The sequence below is a fragment of the Mustelus asterias genome, unplaced genomic scaffold (genome assembly GCF_964213995.1).
Source record: "Mustelus asterias unplaced genomic scaffold, sMusAst1.hap1.1 HAP1_SCAFFOLD_924, whole genome shotgun sequence".
In the NCBI taxonomy this organism is placed as follows: Eukaryota; Metazoa; Chordata; class Chondrichthyes; order Carcharhiniformes; family Triakidae; genus Mustelus; species Mustelus asterias.
The window spans coordinates 69,225-90,351 of record NW_027590870.1 but is presented as its reverse complement, the minus strand read 5'-3'; the positions used below and the strand labels follow the sequence as shown (position 1 = coordinate 90,351).

Genomic DNA, 21,127 nt, shown 5'->3' with positions numbered 1-21,127 from the left:
GGGCCGGACTATCGAGGGGTCAGTCAGTGACACAGTGACAGGGCCGCACTATCCAGCGGTCAGTCAATGACACAGTGACAGGGCCGCACTATCGAGGGGTCAGTCAGTGACACAGTGACAGGGCCGGACTATCGAGGGGTCAGTCAGTGACACAGTGACAGGGCCGCACTATCGAGGGGTCAGTCAGTGACACAGTGACAGGGCCGCACTATCGAGGGGTCGGTCAGTGACACAGTGACAGGGCCGCACTATCGAGGGGTCAGTCAGTGACACAGTGACAGGGCCGCACTATCAAGGGGTCAGTCAGTGACACAGTGATAGGGCCGCACTATCGAGGGGTCGGTCAGTGACACAGTGACAGGGCCGCACTATCGAGGGGTCGGTCAGTGACACAGTGACAGGGCCGCACTATCGAGGGGTCAGTCAGTGACACAGTGACAGGGCCGCACTATCGAGGGGTCAGTCAGTGACACAGTGACAGGGCCACACTATCGAGGGGTCGGTCAGTGACACAGTGACAGGGCCGCACTATCGAGGGGTCGGTCAGTGACACAGTGACAGGGCCACACTATCAAGGGGTCAGTCAGTGACACAGTGGCAGGGCCGCACTATCGAGGGGTCAGTCAGTCAATGACACAGTGCCATGGCCGCACTATCGAGGGGTCAGTCAGTGACACAGTGACAGGGCCGCACTATCGAGGGGTCAGTCAGTGACACAGTGATAGGGCCGCACTATCGAGGGGTCGGTCAGTGACACAGTGACAGGGCCGCACTATCGAGGGGTCGGTCAGTGACACAGTGACAGGGCCGCACTATCGAGGGGTCAGTCAGTGACACAGTGACAGGGCCGCACTATCGAGGGGTCAGTCAGTGACAGGGCCGCACTATCGAGGGGTCAGTCAGTGACACAGTGATAGGGCCGCACTATCGAGGGGTCAGTCAGTGACACAGTGACAGGGCCGCACTATCGAGGGGTCAGTCAGTGACACAGTGACAGGGCCGCACTATCGAGGGGTCAGTCAGTGACACAGTGATAGGGCCGCACTATCGAGGGGTCAGTCAGTGACACAGTGACAGGGCCGCACTATCGAGGGGTCAGTCAGTGACACAGTGAGAGGGCCGCACTATCGAGGGGTCAGTCAGTGACACAGTGACAGGGCCGCACTATCGAGGGGTCGGTCAGTGACACAGTGACAGGGCCGCACTATCGAGGGGTCAGTCAGTGACACAGTGACAGGGCCGCACTATCCAGCGGTCAGTCAGTCAGTGACACAGTGACAGGGCCGCACTATCGAGGGGTCAGTCAGTGACATAGTGACAGGGCCGCACTATCGAGGGGTCGGTCAGTGACATAGTGACAGGGCCGCACTATCGAGGGGTCAGTCAGTGACACAGTGACAGGGCCGCACTATCGAGGGGTCGGTCAGTGACACAGTGATAGGGCCGCACTATCGAGGGGTCGGTCAGTGACACAGTGACAGGGCCGCACTATCGAGGGGTCGGTCAGTGACACAGTGATAGGGCCGCACTATCGAGGGGTCAGTCAATGACACAGTGACAGGGCCGCACTATCGAGGGGTCAGTCAGTGACACAGTGACAGGGCCGCACTATCGAGGGGTCAGTCAGTGACACAGTGACAGGGCCGCACTATCGAGGGGTCAGTCAGTGACACAGTGACAGGACGGCACTATCGAGGGGTCAGTCAGTGACACAGTGACAGGGCCGCACTATCGAGGGGTCAGTCACTGACACAGTGATAGGGCCGCACTATCGAGGGGTCAGTCAGTGACACAGTGACAGGGCCGCACTATCGTGGGGTCAGTCAGTGACACAGTGATAGGGCCGCACTATCGAGGGGTCAGTCACTGACACAGTGATAGGGCCGCACTATCGAGGGGTCAGTCAGTGACACAGTGACAGGGCCGCACTATCGTGGGGTCAGTCAGTGACACAGTGATAGGGCCGCACTATCGTGGGGTCAGTCAGTGACAGGGCCGCACTATCGAGGGGTCAGTCAGTGACACAGTGATAGGGCCGCACTATCGAGGGGTCGGTCAGTGACACAGTGACAGGGCCGCACTATCGTGGGGTCAGTCAGTGACACAGTGATAGGGCCGCACTATCGAGGGGTCAGTCAGTGACACAGTGATAGGGCCGCACTATCGAGGGGTCAGTCAGTGACACAGTGACAGGGCCGCACTATCGAGGGGTCGGTCAGTGACACAGTGACAGGGCCGCACTATCGAGGGGTCAGTCAGTGACACAGTGACAGGACGGCACTATCGAGGGGTCAGTCAGTCATTGACACAGTGACAGGGCCGCACTATCGAGGGGTCAGTCAGTGACACAGTGACAGGACGGCACTATCGAGGGGTCAGTCAGTGACACAGTGATAGGGCCGCACTATCGAGGGGTCAGTCAGTGACACAGTGACAGGGCCGCACTATCGAGGGGTCAGTCAGTGACACAGTGACAGGGCCGCACTATCGTGGGGTCAGTCAGTGACACAGTGACAGGGCCGCACTATCGAGGGGTCGGTCAGTGACACAGTGATAGGGCCGCACTATCGAGGGGTCAGTCAATGACACAGTGACAGGGCCGCACTATCGAGGGGTCAGTCAGTGACACAGTGACAGGGCCGCACTATCGAGGGGTCAGTCAGTGACACAGTGACAGGGCCGCACTATCGAGGGGTCAGTCAGTGACACAGTGACAGGACGGCACTATCGAGGGGTCAGTCAGTGACACAGTGACAGGGCCGCACTATCGAGGGGTCAGTCACTGACACAGTGATAGGGCCGCACTATCGAGGGGTCAGTCAGTGACACAGTGACAGGGCCGCACTATCGTGGGGTCAGTCAGTGACACAGTGATAGGGCCGCACTATCGAGGGGTCAGTCACTGACACAGTGATAGGGCCGCACTATCGAGGGGTCAGTCAGTGACACAGTGACAGGGCCGCACTATCGTGGGGTCAGTCAGTGACACAGTGATAGGGCCGCACTATCGTGGGGTCAGTCAGTGACAGGGCCGCACTATCGAGGGGTCAGTCAGTGACACAGTGATAGGGCCGCACTATCGAGGGGTCGGTCAGTGACACAGTGACAGGGCCGCACTATCGTGGGGTCAGTCAGTGACACAGTGATAGGGCCGCACTATCGAGGGGTCAGTCAGTGACACAGTGATAGGGCCGCACTATCGAGGGGTCAGTCAGTGACACAGTGACAGGGCCGCACTATCGAGGGGTCGGTCAGTGACACAGTGACAGGGCCGCACTATCGAGGGGTCAGTCAGTGACACAGTGACAGGACGGCACTATCGAGGGGTCAGTCAGTCATTGACACAGTGACAGGGCCGCACTATCGAGGGGTCAGTCAGTGACACAGTGACAGGACGGCACTATCGAGGGGTCAGTCAGTGACACAGTGATAGGGCCGCACTATCGAGGGGTCAGTCAGTGACACAGTGACAGGGCCGCACTATCGAGGGGTCAGTCAGTGACACAGTGACAGGGCCGCACTATCGTGGGGTCAGTCAGTGACACAGTGACAGGGCCGCACTATCGAGGGGTCAGTCAGTGACACAGTGACAGGACGGCACTATCGAGGGGTCAGTCAGTGACACAGTGACAGGGCCGCACTATCGAGGGGTCAGTCAGTGACACAGTGACATGGCCGCACTATCGTGGGGTCAGTCAGTGACACAGTGACAGGACGGCACTATCGAGGGGTCAGTCAGTGACACAGTGATAGGGCCGCACTATCGAGGGGTCAGTCAGTGACACAGTGACAGGGCCGCACTATCGAGGGGTCAGTCAGTGACACAGTGACAGGACGGCACTATCGAGGGGTCAGTCAGTCAGTGACACAGTGACAGGGCCGCACTATCGAGGGGTCAGTCAGTGACACAGTGATAGGGCCGCACTATCGAGGGGTCAGTCAGTGACACAGTGACAGGGCCGCACTATCGAGGGGTCAGTCAGTGACACAGTGACAGGGCCGCACTATCGAGGGGTCAGTCAGTCAGTGACACAGTGACAGGGCCGCACTATCGGCCTGTCACCTGAGTTACTCTCTCTCCCCACGAGCGGCATTGCAGAGAGTGATTCTATCCCATTTCGCTCTCCTACATTCACCAAGCCATACTCCAGGGATGTTCCTGAAGGTCCTTACCTTTCCCATTCCCGAATAGGCATGTCCCATTTTCACTACAACCGGGAATTTCGAAGTGGTGAGCTGCAGAGAGAAGACGACACGAGTGCTGATTAGCATCAAATTCCCACCTCCAAAACAAGCATCATGGAATCGAAACACCAGCTCCACTGCACTGCTGAGGGAGCGCCACACTGTCCGAGGGTTAGTGCAGAGGGAGCGCCGCACTGTGGGAGGGTCAGTGCAGAGGGAGCGCCGCACTGTGGGAGGGTCAGTGCTGAGGGAGCGCCACACTGTCCGAGGGTTAGTGCAGAGGGCGCGCCGCACTGTGGGAGGGTCAGTGTAGAGGCAGTGCCGCACTGTGGGAGGGTCAGTGCTGAGGGAGCGCCGCACTGTCGGAGGGTCAGTGCTGAGGGAGCGCCGCACTGTGGGAGGGTCAGTGCTGAGGGAGCGCCGCACTGTCCGAGGGTCAGTGCTGAGGGAGCGCCGCACTGTGGGAGGGTCAGTGCTGAGGGAGCGCCGCACTGTGGGAGGGTCAGTGCTGAGGGAGCGCCGCACTGTGGGAGGGTCAGTGCTGAGGGAGCACCGCACTGTGGGAGGGTCAGTGCTGAGGGAGCGCCACACTGTCCGAGGGTCAGTGCTGAGGGAGTGCCACACTGTCCGAGGGTCAGTGCTGTGGGAGCACCGCACTGTGGGAGGGTCAGTGCTGAGGGAGCGCCGCACTGTGGGAGGGTCAGTGCTGAGGGAGTGCCGCACTGTGGGAGGGTCAGTGCTGAGGGAGCGCCGCATTGTGGGAGGGTCAGTGCTGAGGGAGCGCCGCACTGTGGGAGGGTCAGTGCTGAGGGAGCGCCGCACTGTGGGAGGGACGGTACTGATTCAAGGTGGGATGATAAACTCTAAGCCCCTCGCCACCTTCCCAGATTGACTTGATGGGCTCATTCCCACTATGGAAAGCTGAGTGGGGTTGGGTGCGGAGAGTTTCCCGGAATCCTGGAGCTTTTATTCCTCAGGCAACATCACCAATCAGATCACTTTTACAATGCTGTTTGTGGGATCCTGCTGTGCGCAAGATGGCTGCCACATTTTTAATGGTATAAAAATGATACCTTTTATTTGAAGTGTTATCACTCGTGGAGATCATTGAGAAATTGTAAGATTGAGAAAATGCTGAAGAACTCGATATATTTTCTAATTATTTGTGAGATGTGGGTGTCACTGGCTGGGCCCAGCATTTACCCCCATCCCTAATTGCCCCGTGAGAAGGGGGTGGGTGAGCCGCCATCTTGAACCCGCTGCAGTCCCGTGTGGTGTAGGTACATCCACAGCGCTGTTAGGGAGGGAGTTCCGGGATTTTGACCCAGTCACAGTGAAGGGACGGCCGATATATTTCCAAGTCGGGATCGGGTGTGTGCGGCGGAGGGGGCTCGGAGGGGGAACTTGAAGGCGGTGGGTGTTCCCCATGGCGTCTGCTGCCCTTGTCCTTCTCGGGGGTAGAGGTGGCGGGTTTGGGCGGCGCTGCTAAAGGAGCCTTGGTGATTGGCTATTGGCAGTGATTAATATTGCGCTATGCACAGAGAGCGGTGCAGTCACAGAAGGACAAAGCAGTTTGGGCCAGTCTTCTTACTTTCCTGTTTCACTGTTTTTTTTACACCTGGGGTGGAGTTAGTTTGGGATTGATACAGGGCTATGGGGAGAGAGCGGGGCAGTAGGATTAGTTTGGGGATTGATACAGGGCTATGGGGAGAGAGCAGGGCAGTGGGATTAGTTTGGGGATCGATACAGGGCTATGGGGAGAGAGCGGGGCAGTGGGATTAGTTTGGGGATCGATACAGGGCTATGGGGAGAGAGCGGGGCAGTGGGATTAGTTTGGGGATTGATACAGGGCTATGGGGACAGAGCGGGGCAGTGGGATTAGTTTGGGGATTGATGCAGGGCTATGGGGAGTGAGTGGGGCAGTGGGATTAGTTTGGGGATCGATACAGAGCTATGGGGAGAGAGCGGGGCAGTGGGATTAGTTTGGGGATCGATACAGGGCTATGGGGAGAGAGCAGGGCAGTGGGATTAGTTTGGGGATTGATACAGGGCTATGGGGACAGAGCGGGGCAGTGGGATTAGTTTGGGGATTGATACAGGGCTATGGGGACAGAGCGGGGCAGTGGGATTAGTTTGGGGATTGATACAGGGCTATGGGGAGAGAGCGGGGCAGTGGGATTAGTTTGGGGATCGATACAGGGCTATGGGGAGAGAGCAGGGCAGTGGGATTAGTTTGGGGATTGATACAGGGCTATGGGGACAGAGCGGGGCAGTGGGATTAGTTTGGGGATTGATACAGGTCTATGGAGAGAGAGCGGGGCAGTGGTATTAGTTTGGGGATTGATACAGGGCTATGGGGAGAGAGCGGGGCAGTGGGATTAGTTTGGGGATTGATACAGGGCTATGGGGAGAGAGCGGGGCAGTGGGATGAGATTTGGGGATTGATACAGGGCTATGGGGAGAGAGGGGGGCAGTGGGATGAGATTTGGGGATTGATACAGGGCTATGGGGAGAGAGAGCAGGGCGGAGGATGAAATCCATATTTGATCCCGCTTGCCCCCCCCACCTCCCCGACCTCCCCCTCACTCTGGGACTCTGGTACCATTGAGCCTCTCCACTGCGCACAGTCAGTGATTACTCACTGCCTCTGTGAATCTCTGTGACGTGGGCAATGGCAGCTTGGGTCAGAGGGACAGCAGCCCTGACAAAAGAACAAAGAACAGTACAGCACAGGAAACAGGCCCTTCGGCCCTCCAAGCCTGTGCCGCTCCTTGGTCCAACTAGACCAATCGTTTGTATCCCTCCATTCCCAGGCTGCTCATGTGGCCATCCAGGTAAGTCTCTGACGTTTGGACCCTTCACCCTGACCTGGCCCTGTGCAGCTTCTGATGGTTTAATTGCCCTCGCGATGACCCCCCGCCCCTTCCACCCACTCCAGTGTTTCGACACTCGGTCTGCGCACTTCCCCTGAGCTGTCTACTTCCTCTTTCTCTCTCACTCTCGCTCCAGCGCAGAGAACCCGAGAGAATTCAGCCCAAACCAGCAATCTTCAAACCACATTGAGAAGCACATGGTGGCCAGGAGTGAATAAAGTGTCCGTGTTGCTCTTTCCAAACTCTCTCTCTATTTCCTTCATGGGGACGGTGGGGCATCGCTGGGTTAGGCCCTAAATTTGTTGCTCATCCCTAAATTGCCCCTTGACATCTGGCTGGCGGCCTATTTCAGATTGTGGATAAGAGTTAGCCACATTGCCATGTGTGTGTGTGTGTGTGTGGCATTGTGGGGGGCGGGGGGGGGGGGGGGCAGGGGGGCGGGGGGGGGAAGGCCTGGAGTCACAGGTAGGCCAGACCGGGGTAAGGACGGCAGATTTCCTTTCCCCTCAAAGGGGCGTGACTGAGAGGGGTTTATAACGACAATCGATGATCATTCCCCCGGTCACTGGCTTTACAACTCCAGATTTTTATTAATGGTAGCTCTTTCGGATTTACCTGGTGAGATTCGAACCCAGGGCAAACGGTGGCACAACGGTCAGCGCTGCTGCCTCACAGCGCCAGGAACCCGGGGCAGGTTCAATTCCCGGCCTTCGGGTCACTGTCTGTGCGGGGTCTGCACGTTCTCCCCGTGTCTGCGTGGGTTTCCTCCGGGTGCTCCGGTTTCCTCCCAAGATGTGCGGGTTCGGTTGGTTGGCCGTGCTATATTGACCCTTAGTGTCAGGGGGATCAGCAGGGTAAATATGTGGGGTGACGGGAATCGGGCCTGGGTGGGATTGCGGTCGGTGCAGACTCGATGGGCCGAATGGCCTCCTTCTGCACTGTCGGATCCTATGATTGCAAGACCGGTGACTGTCCACTACACCACTGCATCCGGCATGCGTGACATCAGTAAGATACAGATCTTTCCAGAACTCTACAATGTGCCATTCTATTGCATCGTCGAAAAATGCAATGGGTTGGTGGAGAGGACAGTAAGGTGGCAGATGGATTTTAACATAGAGAAGCATGAGATAATGCACTTAGGGAGGTCAACAGTTGTCGGGAATGCATAATAAATGGGAATATACTAAGAAGGGTAGATCGACATACAAGTACACAGGTCCCCAAAGGCAGCAGTTCAAGTTGACAATGGGTTTCAGGCCTCACTCACCCAGAGACCACAAAATCCCGCCCGAGGTCAGCGGACCTTCCCACTGTCCGTCCCTCGCCCGCTCCGATTCCCGTGGCGGGCGGGTTGGGAAAATTCCGGCTAAGGTTGTAAAGAAAGCACATGGAATGCTCCCCTTCATTGGCAGAGGTATAGAATATAAATTGGAATGATGTAAAATACTGGTGAGGCCACAGCTGGGGGTATTGTGAGCAGTTCCGGTCACCACAGGAAGGACTGCTCTGGAGAGACTACGGAGGAGGCTTACAAGAATGTTGCCAGGGTAGAAAGGTGTAGCCACGAGGAGAGATTGGATAGGTTGGGGTTATTTTCCTTGGAACAAAGAAGGCTGAGGGGTGACATGATAGAGGTGTTCAAAACTATTGAGGGGAAGAGACAGAGTGAACAGAATAAAATTGTTTCCCTTGGCGGAGAATTCTAGAACCAGGGGACACAGATTCAAGATAAGTGGCACTAGGTGTAGAGCGAACATGAGGGAGAACTTTATTGCGTAGATGATGGTGGGTGTCTGGGATTCGCTGCCCGAGTTGGTGCAGAGACCCGAAACTCTTTTTAAAAGTGCCTGGATCTGCACCGTACGTGCTGTAAGATACAGGGCTATGGGCCGGGTGCAAGAAGGTGGGATTAGAAAGGGCAGCTGGATGTCCCTGGGCTGGCATGGAGAAGATGGGCCGAACGGCCTCCTTCTGCGCCGTAACTCTTCCGGGGTTCTATGACGCCGGGTGCCATGCAGGGCATGCAGAGGGCACTGGTTTCAGAGAGTTGGCAAAAGAAGCGAATGCGAGAGCAACAGATGAGGAGCCACTTGGCCCTGCTCACCCCATTCAATAAGACCATGGCTGATCTGATGGTGGCTTCGACCCCACTTTCCCGTCTACCCCCGTAATCCTTCGACACCCCCGCCCCCGCCACCCCTTGTTGATCAGAAATCTGTCGGTGGGGGTGGAGGATTCCACAGACTGACCAACTTCCGAGAGAAGAAATTCCTCCTCATCTCCATCTTCAAGGGGAGACCACCCCCCGCCCGTTCTGAAACTGTGCCCCCCGCCCTCCCCCAACAGTTCTAGATCCCCCTCCCCGACGAGGGGGCGAAACATGGTGGTCAGTCTGTGGAATTTTCTCCCCTCCCCCACCGCCCCCCACAGACAGCAGTGGGAGCTGTGGCTCATTGAGTATATTCAAGGGCGAGTTACACAGATTCCTGATTAACCTGGTGGGGCGCGGAGGGGTGGGGGTGGGGGGGTGGGGCGGGTAGTTGAGGGGGGAGTTGAGGGCGGCACGGTAGCACAGTGGTTAGCACTGCTGCTTCACAGCTCCAGGGACCTGGGTTCAATTTCCGGCTCGGGTCACTGTCTGTGTGGAGTTTGCACATTCTCCTCGTGTCTGCTTGGGTTTCCTCCGGGTGCTCCGGTTTCCTCCCACATTCCAAAGATGTGCGGGTTAGGTTGATTGGCCATGCTAAAAAAAATTGCCCCTTAGTATCCTGAGATGCGTAGGTTAGAGGGATTAGTGGGTAAAATATATAGGGATATGGGGGTAGGGCCTGGGTGGGATTGTGGTCGGTGCAGACTCGATGGGCCGAATGGCCTCTTTCTGTACTGTAGGGTTTCTATGATTCTTATTAAAGTTAAAGTTTATTTATTCGTCACAAGAGACTTACATTCACACTGCAATGAAGTTACTGTGAAAATCCCCCAGTTGCCACACCCCTATTCGGGTTACACTGAGGGAGAATTTAGCACGACCAATGCACCCTAACCAGCACATCTTTCGGACTGTGGGAGGAAACCGGAGCACCCGGAGGAAACCCACGCAGACACGGGGAGAACGTGCAAACTCCACACAGACAGTGACCCAAGCCGGGAATCGAATCCGGGTTCCCGGCGCTAGTGCTAACCACTGTGTCACCGTGCCATCCCATATGGGGGAACAAACAGGAAAGTGCAGTTGCGCCCACAATCAGATCTAATAGAAAGGGGCGGGAGGTGGTTTGAGGGGACAAATAGCCTCACCCCAGTAATAATTCTAACGGCGTGCTCAATCTATACAGAGACCACAGAAAGCGCAGAGAGCGTGTAAGCACTGGGAAAGTTACGCAGACACAATTCCGCCAGGGTGTGACTCAGACTGCCTTCCAAAGACATGCCACACATTCCAACAGGCGATTTATTCAACAGCTGAAATTCCTGCAGATGTCTGACAGGATGAAATCAGGCGGGGAAGTGTCCAGCTGGAATTCAGAGAGAGGGAGATGTCCTGAGGTTCAGATATAACACAGGCCCTTGACAGTCAGGACTGAGTCAGAGGTTTCCGGAATTCGATTCCTCAATCCAGACGCATCCTTCAAACAAATTAAGTTCTCCATCAAAGCGCGGGAAGCGTACACAAGATCAGCACATTGAAAGCAGACACTGTCCCCATCAAACACTCCCAGGACAGGTATAGCACCGAGTTAGATACAGAGTGAAGCTCCCTCTACACTGTCGCCATCAAACACTCCCAGGACAGGTATAGCACGGGGTTAGATACAGAGTGAAGCTCCCTCTACACTGTCGCCATCAAAAACTCCCAGGACAGGTATAGCACGGGGTTCGATACAGAGTGAAGCTCCCTCTACACTGTCCCCATCAAACACTCCCAGGACAGCACGTGGTTAGATACAGAGTAAAGCTCCCTTTACACTCTCCCCATCGAACATTCCCAGGACAGGTACAGCACGGGGTTAGATACAGAGTAAAGCTCTCTCGACACTGTCCCCATCAAACACTCTCAGGACAGGTACAGCACGGGGTTAGATACAGAGTAAAGCTCCCTCTACACTGTCCCCATCAAACACTCCCAGGACAGGTACAGCACGGGGTTAGATACAGAGTAAAACTCCCTCTACACTCTCCCCATCGAACATTCCCAGGACAGGTACAGCACGGGGTTAGATACAGAGTAAAGCTCTCTATACACTGTCCCCATCAAACACTCTCAGGACAGGTACAGCACGGGGTTAGAAACAGAGTAAAGCTCCCTCTACACTCTCCCCATCGAACATTCCCAGGACTGGTACAGCACGGGGTTAGATACAGAGTAAAGCTCTCTCTACACTGTCCCCATCAAACACTCCCAGGACAGGTACAGCACGGGGTTAGATACAGAGTAAAGCTCCCTCTACACTGTCCCCAACAAACACTCCCAGGACAGGTACAGCACGGGGTTAGATACAGAGTAAAGCTGCCTCTACACTGTCCCCATCAAACACTCCCAGGACAGGTACAGCACGGGGTTAGATACAGAGTAAAGTTCCCTCTACACTGTCCCCATCAAACACTCCCAGGACAGGTACAGCACGGGGTTAGATACAGAGTAAAGCTCCCTCTACACTGTCCCCATCAAACACTCCCAGGACAGGTACAGCATGGGGTTAGATACAGAGTAAAGTTCCCTCTACACTGTCCCCATCAAACACTCCCAGGACAGGTACAGCACGGGGTTAGATACAGAGTAAAGCTGCCTCTACACTGTCCCACCAAACATTCCCAGGACAGCACGGGGTTAGATACAGAGTAAAGTTCCCTCTACACTGTCCCCTCAAACACTCCCAGGACAGGTACAGCACGCGGTTAGATACAGAGTAAAGCTCCCTCTATACTGTCCCATCAAACACTCCCGGGACAGGTACAGCACGGGGTTAGATACAGAGTAAAGCTCCCTCTACACTGTCCCCATCGAACACTCCCAGGACAGGTACAGCACGGGGTTAGATACAGAGTAAAGTTCCCTCTACACTGTCCCCATCAAACACTCCCAGGACAGGTACAGCACGGGGTTAGATACAGAGTAAAGCTCCCTCTACACTGTCCCCATCGAACACTCCCAGGACAGGTACAGCACGGGGTTAGATACAGAGTAAAGTTCCCTCTACACTGTCCCCATCAAACACTCCCAGGACAGGTACAGCACGGGGTTAGATACAGAGTAAAGCTGCCTCTACACTGTCCCACCAAACATTCCCAGGACAGCACGGGGTTAGATACAGAGTAAAGTTCCCTCTACACTGTCCCCTCAAACACTCTCAGGACAGGTACAGCACGCGGTTAGATACAGAGTAAAGCTCCCTCTATACTGTCCCATCAAACACTCCCAGGACAGGGACAGCACGGGGTTAGATACAGAGTAAAGCTCCCTCTACACTGTCCCCATCAAACACTCCCAGGACAGGTACAGCACGGGGTAAGATAAAGAGTAAAGGTCCCTCTACACTGCCCCATCAAACACTCCCAGGACAGGTATAAGACAGGGTTAGATACAGAGTAAAGCGCCTCTGCACTGTCCCCTCAAACACTTCCAGGACAGGTACAGCACAGGGTTAGATACAGAATAATGCTCCCTCTACATTGTCCCCCATCAAACACTCCCAGGACACATACAGCACAGGGTTGGACACAGATTAAAACTCCCTTTTCACAGTCCCCAGAGCGCCACACTGTTGGAGGGTCAGAGCTGAGGGAACACCGCACTGTTGGAGGGTCAGTGCTGAGGGAACACCGCACTGTTGGAGGGTCAGTGCTGAGGGAACACCGCACTGTTGGAGGGTCAGTGCTGAGGGAGCGCCGCACTGTTGGAGGGTCAGAGCTGAGGGAACACCACACTGTTGGAGAGTCAGTGCTGAGGGAGCGCCGCACTGTTGGAGGGTCAGTGCTGAGGGAACACCGCACTGTTGGAGGGTCAGAGCTGAGGGAACACTGCACTGTTGGGGGGTCAGTGCTGAGGGAACACCGCACTGTTGGGGGGTCAGTGCTGAGGGAACACCGCACTGTTGGAGAGTCAGTGCTGAGGGAGCACCACACTGTGGGAGGGTCAGTGCTGAGGGAGCGCCGCATTGTCGGAGGGTCAGTGCTGAGGGGGCGCCGCACTGTGGGAGGGTCAGTGCTGAGGGAGCGCCGCATTGTCGGAGGGTCAGTGCTGAGGGAGCGCCGCACTGTGGGAGGGTCAGTGCTGAGGGAGCGCCGCATTGTCGGAGGGTCAGTGCTGAGGGGGCGCCGCACTGTGGGAGGGTCAGTGCTGAGGGAGCGCCGCACTGTGGGAGGGTCAGTGCTGAGGGAGCGCCGCACTGTGGGAGGGTCAGTGCTGAGGGAGGTTTAGTAACCGGGGTGTATGACACAGATTGGAGGCAATTGGAGAAAGAAGCGACGGAGACACGGGGAGAGAGTTTTTCACGCAGCGAGTGGTTAGGATCTGGAAGGCGCTGCCTGAGAGTGCGGGGGAGGCAGGTTCAATCGAGGCTTCCCAAGAGGAATGGGACAGACACTTTTCCTGGTGGCGAGGGTTGCATTCAACCGGAACTCCCGTTTTGAACCTGACACAATGCCGGATCTCCTGCTGCTCTTGTAGATAAATCAATTGTTGGAACAAAAGGGGAAGCAGCTGGGGAAGTGGGACTAATCCGATTGGCTTTAAGAGCGAGTTAGTATAGACTCCGTGGGCAGAATGGTGTTCCCTGTGCACCATTGTTCTTGCAGGAGATGAGTCGACAATGAATTAAGACCACAAAATATAATTTTGGGAGAGCTCTTAATGTGGCTCTTCCATGGTCAATCGGCTTTCTATCTTAACCCAGACCACATCACAGTCAGCAGCTGAGTCATCTTGTTGTTGCTTCCGTTGGGCCAGATGTTGCCTCCCAAACAGACATTCGCCTACCTTTCAAAGCGTGATCCCAAGGCACACTTGAAATGGGGTCACGGCGCCATGCCTTCTACCGCCCTCTGAAGAGCCGCAGACCCCATAATACAGGCCCGTAATTCCCCCAACTCCAACACTCTGAGGGAGCGCCGCACTGTGGGAGGCTCAGTGCTGAGGGAGCGCTGCACTGTGGGAGGGTCAGTGCTGAGGGAGCGCCGAACTGTGGGAGGGTCAGTGCTGAGGGAGCACCGCACTGTGGGAGGGTCAGTGCTGAGGGAGCGCCGCATTGTCAGAGGGTCAGTGCTGAGGGAGCGCCGCATTGTGGGAGGGTCAGTGCTGAGGGAGTGCCGCACTGTCGGAGGGTCAGTGCTGAGGGAGCGCCGCACTGTGGGAGGGTCAGTGCTGAGGGAGTGCCACACTGTGGGAGGGTCAGTGCTGAGGGAGCGCCGCATTGTCAGAGGGTCAGTGCTGAGGGAGCGCTGCACTGTGGGAGGGTCAGTGCTGAGGGAGCGCCGCACTGTCGGAGGGTCAGTGCTGAGGGAGCGCCGCACTGTGTGAAGGTCAGTGCTGAGGGTGCGCCGCACTGTGGGAGGATCAGTGCTGAGGGAGCGCCGCATTGTGTGAGGGTCAGTGCTGAGGGTGCGCCGCACTGTGGGAGGGTCAGTGCTGAGGGAGCGCCGCACTGTGGGAGGGTCAGTGCTGAGGGAGCGCCGCACTGTCGGAGGGTCAGTGCTGAGGATGCACTGCACTGTGGGAGGGTCAGTGCTGAGGGAGTGCCGCACTGTGAGAGGGTCAGTGCTGAGGGAGCACCGCACTGTGGGAGGGTCAGTGCTGTGGGAGGCCGCACTGTCGGAGGGTCAGTGCTGAGGGAGCGCCGCACTGTGGGAGGGTCAGTGCTGAGGATGCACTGCACTGTGGGAGGGTCAGTGCTGAGGGAGCTCCGCACTGTCGGAGGGTCAGTGCTGAGGGAGCGCCGCACTGTCGGAGGGTCAGTGCTGAGGATGCACTGCACTGTGGGAGGGTCAGTGCTGAGGGAGTGCCGCACTGTGGGAGGGTCAGTGCTGAGGGAGCGCCGCACTGTGGGAGGGTCAGTGCTGAGGGAGTGCCGCACTGTGGGAGGATCAGTGCTGAGGGAGTGCCGCACTGTGGGAGGGTCAGTGTTGAGGGAGTGCCACACTGTGGGAGGGTCAGTGCTGAGGGAGTGCCGCACTGTGGGAGGGTCAGTGCTGAGGGAGCGCCGCACTGTGGGAGGGTCAGTGCTGAGGGAGTGCCACACTGTGGGAGGATCAGTGCTGAGGGAGTGCCGCACTGTGGGAGGGTCAGTGCTGAGGGAGCGCCGCACTGTGGGAGGGTCAGTGCTGAGGGAGCGTCGCACAGACATTCAAAAGGTCAGTTGAGGCTGTGTAAAGTGATTTGTATGGTTGATGGAGGCTCTGGTTTGATGGGCTATGTAATGCAATGTAGCCCTTGCTGTGAGTTCAGTCTTCCTCCCACTCCTTGAGGTCAATAGAGTGAGTGAGCACATCTTCCCATTCCAACCAGGAGTTACACACCCATTATACCCACTGCAGGGAATAAAAGATGTGGAGATGCCGGCGTTGGACTGGGGTAAGCACAGTAAGAATTCTCACAATACCTGGTTAAAGTCCAACAGGTTTATTTGGTGGCAAAAGCCACTCGCTTTCAGAGCGCTGCTCCTTCGTCAGGTAAGTGGGAGTTCTGTTCACAAACAGGGCATATAATGACACTTACCTAGTTGGACTTTAACCTGGTGTTGTGAGACTTCTTACTGGGAATAAAAGACACAGTGATAACGCAACACAGCAACATATTCGACATGAGGTGACAAAGATAGGGAGACTGGGGGAGGTTACAGAAATAGGGAGGGTTGTCGGGGCTGGAGGAGGTTACAGAGACAGAGAGGCTTGTCGGGGCTGGAGGAGGTTACAGAGATAGGGAGGCTTGTCGGGGCTGGAGGAGGTGACAGAGATAGGGAGGGTTGTAGGACCTGGAGGAGGTGACAGAGATAGGGAGGGTTGTAGGACCTGGAGGAGGTTACAGAGATGGGGAGGGTTGTAGGACCTGGAGGAGGTTACAGAGATGGGGAGGGTTGTAGGACTTGGAGGAGGTTACAGAGATAGGGAGGGTTGTAGGACCTGGAGGAGGTTACAGAGATGGGGAGGGTTGTAGGGGCTGGAGGAGGTTACAGAGATAGGGAAGGTTGTAGGGGCTGGAGGAGGTTACAGAGATAGGGAGGGTTGTAGGGGCTGGAGGGGGTTACAGAGACAGGGAGGCTTGTCGGGGCTGGAAGAGGTTACAGAGACAGGGAGGCTTATCGGGGCTGGAGGAGGTTACAGAGATAGGGAGGGTTGTAGGACTTGGAGGAGGTTACAGAGATAGGGAGGGTTGTAGGACCTGGAGGAGGTTACAGAGATGGGGAGGGTTGTAAGGGCTGGAGGAGGTTACAGAGATGGGGAGGATTGTGGGGGCTGGAGGGGGTTACAGAGATAGGGAGGGTTGTGGGGGCTGGAGGGGGTTACAGAGATCTTAGAAAAGATCTTAGAAATCTTAGAAACCCGACAGCAGAGAAAGAGGCCATTCAGCCCATCGAGTCTGCACCGACCACAATCCCACCCAGGCCCTACCCCCATATCCCGACATATTTACCCACTAATCCGTCTAACCTATGCATTCCAGGACACTAAGGGCAATTTTAGCACGGCCAATCAACCTAACCCACACATCTTTGGACTGTGGGAGGAAACCGGAGCACCCGGAGGAAACCCATGCAGACACGAGGAGAATGTGCAAACTCCACACAGATAGGTAGGGCTATAGGAGCTGGAGAAGGTTACAGAGATAGGGAGGAGTGTAGGGGCTGGAGGAGGTTACAGAGATGGGGAGGGTTGTAGGGGCTGGAGGAGGTTACAGAGATGGGGAGGGTTGTAGGGGCTGGAGGAGGTTACAGAGATAGGGAGGGTTGTAGGGGCTGGAGGAGGTTACAGAGATAGGGAGGGTTATAGGGGCTGGAGGAGGTTACAGAGATGGGGAGGGTTGTAGGGGCTGGAGGAGGTTACAGAGATAGGGAGGGTTGTAGGGGCTGGAGGAGGTTACAGAGATAGGGAGGGTTATAGGGGCTGGAGGGGGTTACAGAGATAGGGAGGGTTGTGGGGGCTGGAGGAGGTTACAGACGTAGTGTGATGGAGATGGGAGGGAAATGGAGGGATCTGCAGGGTAGGCTCATAGAACATAGAACAGTACAGCACAGAACAGGTCCTTCGGCCCACGATGTTGTGCTGAGCTTTATCTGAAACCAAGATCAAGCTATCCCACTCCCTATCATCCTGGTGTGCTCCATGTGCCTATCCAATAACCGCTTAAATGTTCCTAAAGTGTCTGACTCCACTATCACTGCAGGCAGTCCATTCCACACCCCAACCACTCTCTGCGTGAAGAACCTACCTCTGATATCCTTCCTATATCTCCCACCATGAACTCTGTAGTTATGCCCCCTTGTAATCGCTCCATCCATCCGAGGAAATAGTCTTTGAACGTTCACTCTATCTATCCCCTTCATCATTTTATAAACCTCTATTAAGTCTCCCCTCAGCCTCCTCCACTCCAGAGAGAACAGCCCTAGCTCCCTCAACTTTTCCTCATAAGACCTGCCCTCCAAACCAGGCAGCATCCTGGTAAATCTCCTCTGCACTCTTTCCAGCGCTTCCACATCCTTCTTATAGTGAGGTGACCAGAACTGCACACAATATTCCAAATGTGGTCTCACCAAGGTCCTGTACAGTTGCAGCATAACCCCACGGCTCTTAAACTCCAACCCCCTGTTAATAAAAGCTAACACACTATAGGCTTTCTTCACAGATCTATCCACTTGAGTGGCAACCTTTAGAGATCTGTGGATATGGATCCCAAGATCTCTCTGTTCCTCCACTGTCTTCAGAACCCTACCTTTGACCCTGTAATCCACATTTAAATTAGTCCTACCAAAATGAATCACCTCACATTTATCAGGGTTAAACTCCATCTGCCATTTTTCAGCCCAGCTTTGCATCCTATCTATGTCTCTTTGCAGCCTACAACAGCCCTCCACCTCATCCACTACTCCACCAATCTTGGTGTCATCAGCAAATTTACTGATCCACCCTTCAGCCCCCTCCTCTAAGTCATTAATAAAAATCACAAAGAGCAGAGGACCAAGCACTGATCCCTGTGGCACTCCGCTAGCAACCTGCCTCCAATCCGAAAATTTTCCATCCACCACCACCCTCTGTCTTCGATCAGACAGCCAGTTACCTATCCAATCGGCCAACTTTCCCTCTATCCCACACCTCCTCACTTTCATCATAAGCCGACCATGGGGGACCTTATCAAACGCCTTACTAAAATCCATGTATATGACATCAACTGCCCTACCTTCATCAACACACTTCGTTACCTCCTCAAAAAATTCTACCAAATTTGTGAGGCACGACTTGCCCTTCACGAATCCGTGCTGACTATCCCGGATTAATCCGCATCTTTCTAAATGGTCATAAATAAGACCATAAGACCATAAGACATAGGAGCGGAAGTAAGGCCATTCGGCCCATCGAGTCCACTCCACCATTCAATCATGGTTGATTTCAACTCCATTTACCCGCTCTCTCCCCATAGCCCTTAATTCCTCGAGAAATCAAGAATTTATCAATTTCTGTCTTGAAGACGCTCAACGTCTCGGCCTCCACAGCCCTCTGTGGCAATGAATTCCACAGACCCACCACTCTCTGGCTGAAGAAATTTCTCCTCATCTCTGTTCTAAAGTGACTCCCTTTTATTCTAAGGCTGTGCCCCCGCGTCCTAGTCTCCCCTGTTAATGGAAACAACTTCCCTACGTCCATCCTATCTAAGCCGTTCATTATCTTGTAAGTTTCTATCAGATCTCCCCTCAACCTCCTAAACTCCAATGAATATAATCCCACGATCCTCAGACGTTCATCGTATGTCAGGCCTACCATTCCTGGGATCATCCGTGTGAATCTCCGCTGGACCCGCTCCAGTGCCAGTATGTCCTTCCTGAGGTGTGGGGCCCAAAATTGCTCACAGTACTCCAAATGGGGCCTAACCAGTGCTTTATAAAGCCTCAGAAGTACATCCCTGCTTTTGTATTCCAAGCCTCTTGAGATAAATGACAACATTACATTTGCTTTCTTAATTACGGACTCAACCTGCAAGTTTACCTTTAGAGAATCCTGGACTAGGACTCCCAAGTCCCTTTGCACTTTAGCATTATGAATTTTGTCACCGTTTAGAAAATAGTCCATGCCTCTATTCTTTTTTCCAAAGTGTACAACCTCGCACTTGCCCACGTTGAATTTCATCAGCCACTTCTTGGACCACTCTCCTAAACTGTCTAAATCTTTCTGCAGCCTCCCCACCTCCTCAATACTACCTGCCCCTCCACCTATCTTTGTATCATCGGCAAACTTGGCCAGAATGCTCCCAGTCCCGTCATCTAGATCGTTAATATATAAAGAGAACAGCTGTGGCCCCAACACTGAACCCTGCGGGACACCACTTGTCACCGGTTGCCATTCTGAGAAAGAACCTTTTATCCCAACTCTCTGCCTTCTGTCTGACAGCCAATCGTCAATCCATGTTAGTACCTTGCCTCGAATACCATGGGCCCTTATTTTACTCAGCAGTCTCCCGTGAGGCACCTTGTCAAAGGCCTTTTGGAAGTCAAGATAGATAACATCCATTGGCTCTCCTTGGTCTAACCTATTTGTTATCTCTTCAAAGAACCATCCCTATGGACCTTTTCCATCAATTTACCAACCACCGAAGTAAGACTAACCGGTCTATAATTACCAGGGTCATTTCTATTCCCTTTCTTAAACAGAGGAACAACATTCGCCACTCTCCAGTCCTCTGACACCATCCCCGTGGACAGCGAGGACCCAAAGATCAAAGCCAAAGGCTCTGCAATCTCATCCCTTGCCTCCCAAAGAATCCTAGGATATATTTCATCAGGCCCAGGGGACTTATCGACCTTCAGTTTATTCAAAACTGCCAGGACATCCTCCCTCCGAACATCTATTTCCTCCAGCCTATTAGCCTGTAACACCTTCTCTTCCTCAAAAACATGGCCCCTCTCCTTGGTGAACACTGAAGAAAAGTATTCATTCATCACCTCGCCTATCTCTACTGACTCCATACACAAGTTCCCACTACTGTCCTTGACCGGCCCTAACCTCACCCTGGTCATTCTTTTATTCCTCACATAAGAGTAAAAAGCCTTGGGGTTTTCCTTGATCCGACCCACCAAGGACTTCTCGTGTCCCCTCCTAGCTCTCCTAAGCCCCTTTTTCAGCTCGTTCCTTGCTAACTTGTAACCCTCAATCGAGCCATCTGAACCTTGTTTCCTCATCCCTACATAAGCTTCCCTCTTCCTTTTCACAAGACATTCCACCTCTTTCGTGAACCATGGTTCACTCACTCAGCCATTTCCTCCCTGCCTGACAGGGACATACCTATCAAGGACACCCAGTATTTGTTCCTTGAAAAAGTTCCACTTTTCATTGGTGCCTTTCCCTGACAGTTTCTGTTCCCAACTTATGCCCCCTAATTCTTGCCGAATCGCATCATAATTACCTCTCCCCCAATTGTAAGCTCAGTGCTGGGAAGTGGAGTTCGTCAGACTGGGCGCCAATGTGGGTCAGTGTGATGGGGTCAGGGAGTTGGGGGGTTTCTATGAGCGGATGTTTCCAGTGGGTGGAACACGGGAAGGAATCCAGAAGAAACAAGAGTTGCTTCTTCCAACAAGACAGAACCTGAATGTAAAGCAATCATTTCAAAAACAAAGATCTTAATTTACACAGACAAAGGACGCAATTGTTAAATTGCTGGAGGTTTTGAGACCACAGCACCACATAAATGAACCCCTCCCTCTTGCTTTCTGAAGCTTGAACAAAAGAAAGTTAATTGCGCGCAAGCAGCGGTCCCCATGGACCCCGGCGCTCTTAAAAGGGCAATGTTAAAACTGGGGAGCTCGCTCAGAAACCTCATTCACAATTCATCCGTCTCATTGAGGGGTTTGGAGGGGGGGGCTCAACCA

At 54.6% G+C, this 21,127-nt stretch overlaps 1 protein-coding gene across 1 annotated transcript in view; it reads right to left on the bottom strand.

Moving 5' to 3' along the window:
* The window catches only part of LOC144487611 (synapsin-2-like), a gene marked incomplete at its 5' end in the record, with an annotated part of 139,874 nt that overhangs the window by 49,529 nt on the left and 69,218 nt on the right, over nucleotides 1-21,127 (bottom strand). The window contains one exon of the mRNA XM_078205700.1: nucleotides 4,174-4,236. Coding sequence (XP_078061826.1) covers nucleotides 4,174-4,236 — 63 coding nt within the window. The remainder of the gene's footprint in view (nucleotides 1-4,173; nucleotides 4,237-21,127) is intronic.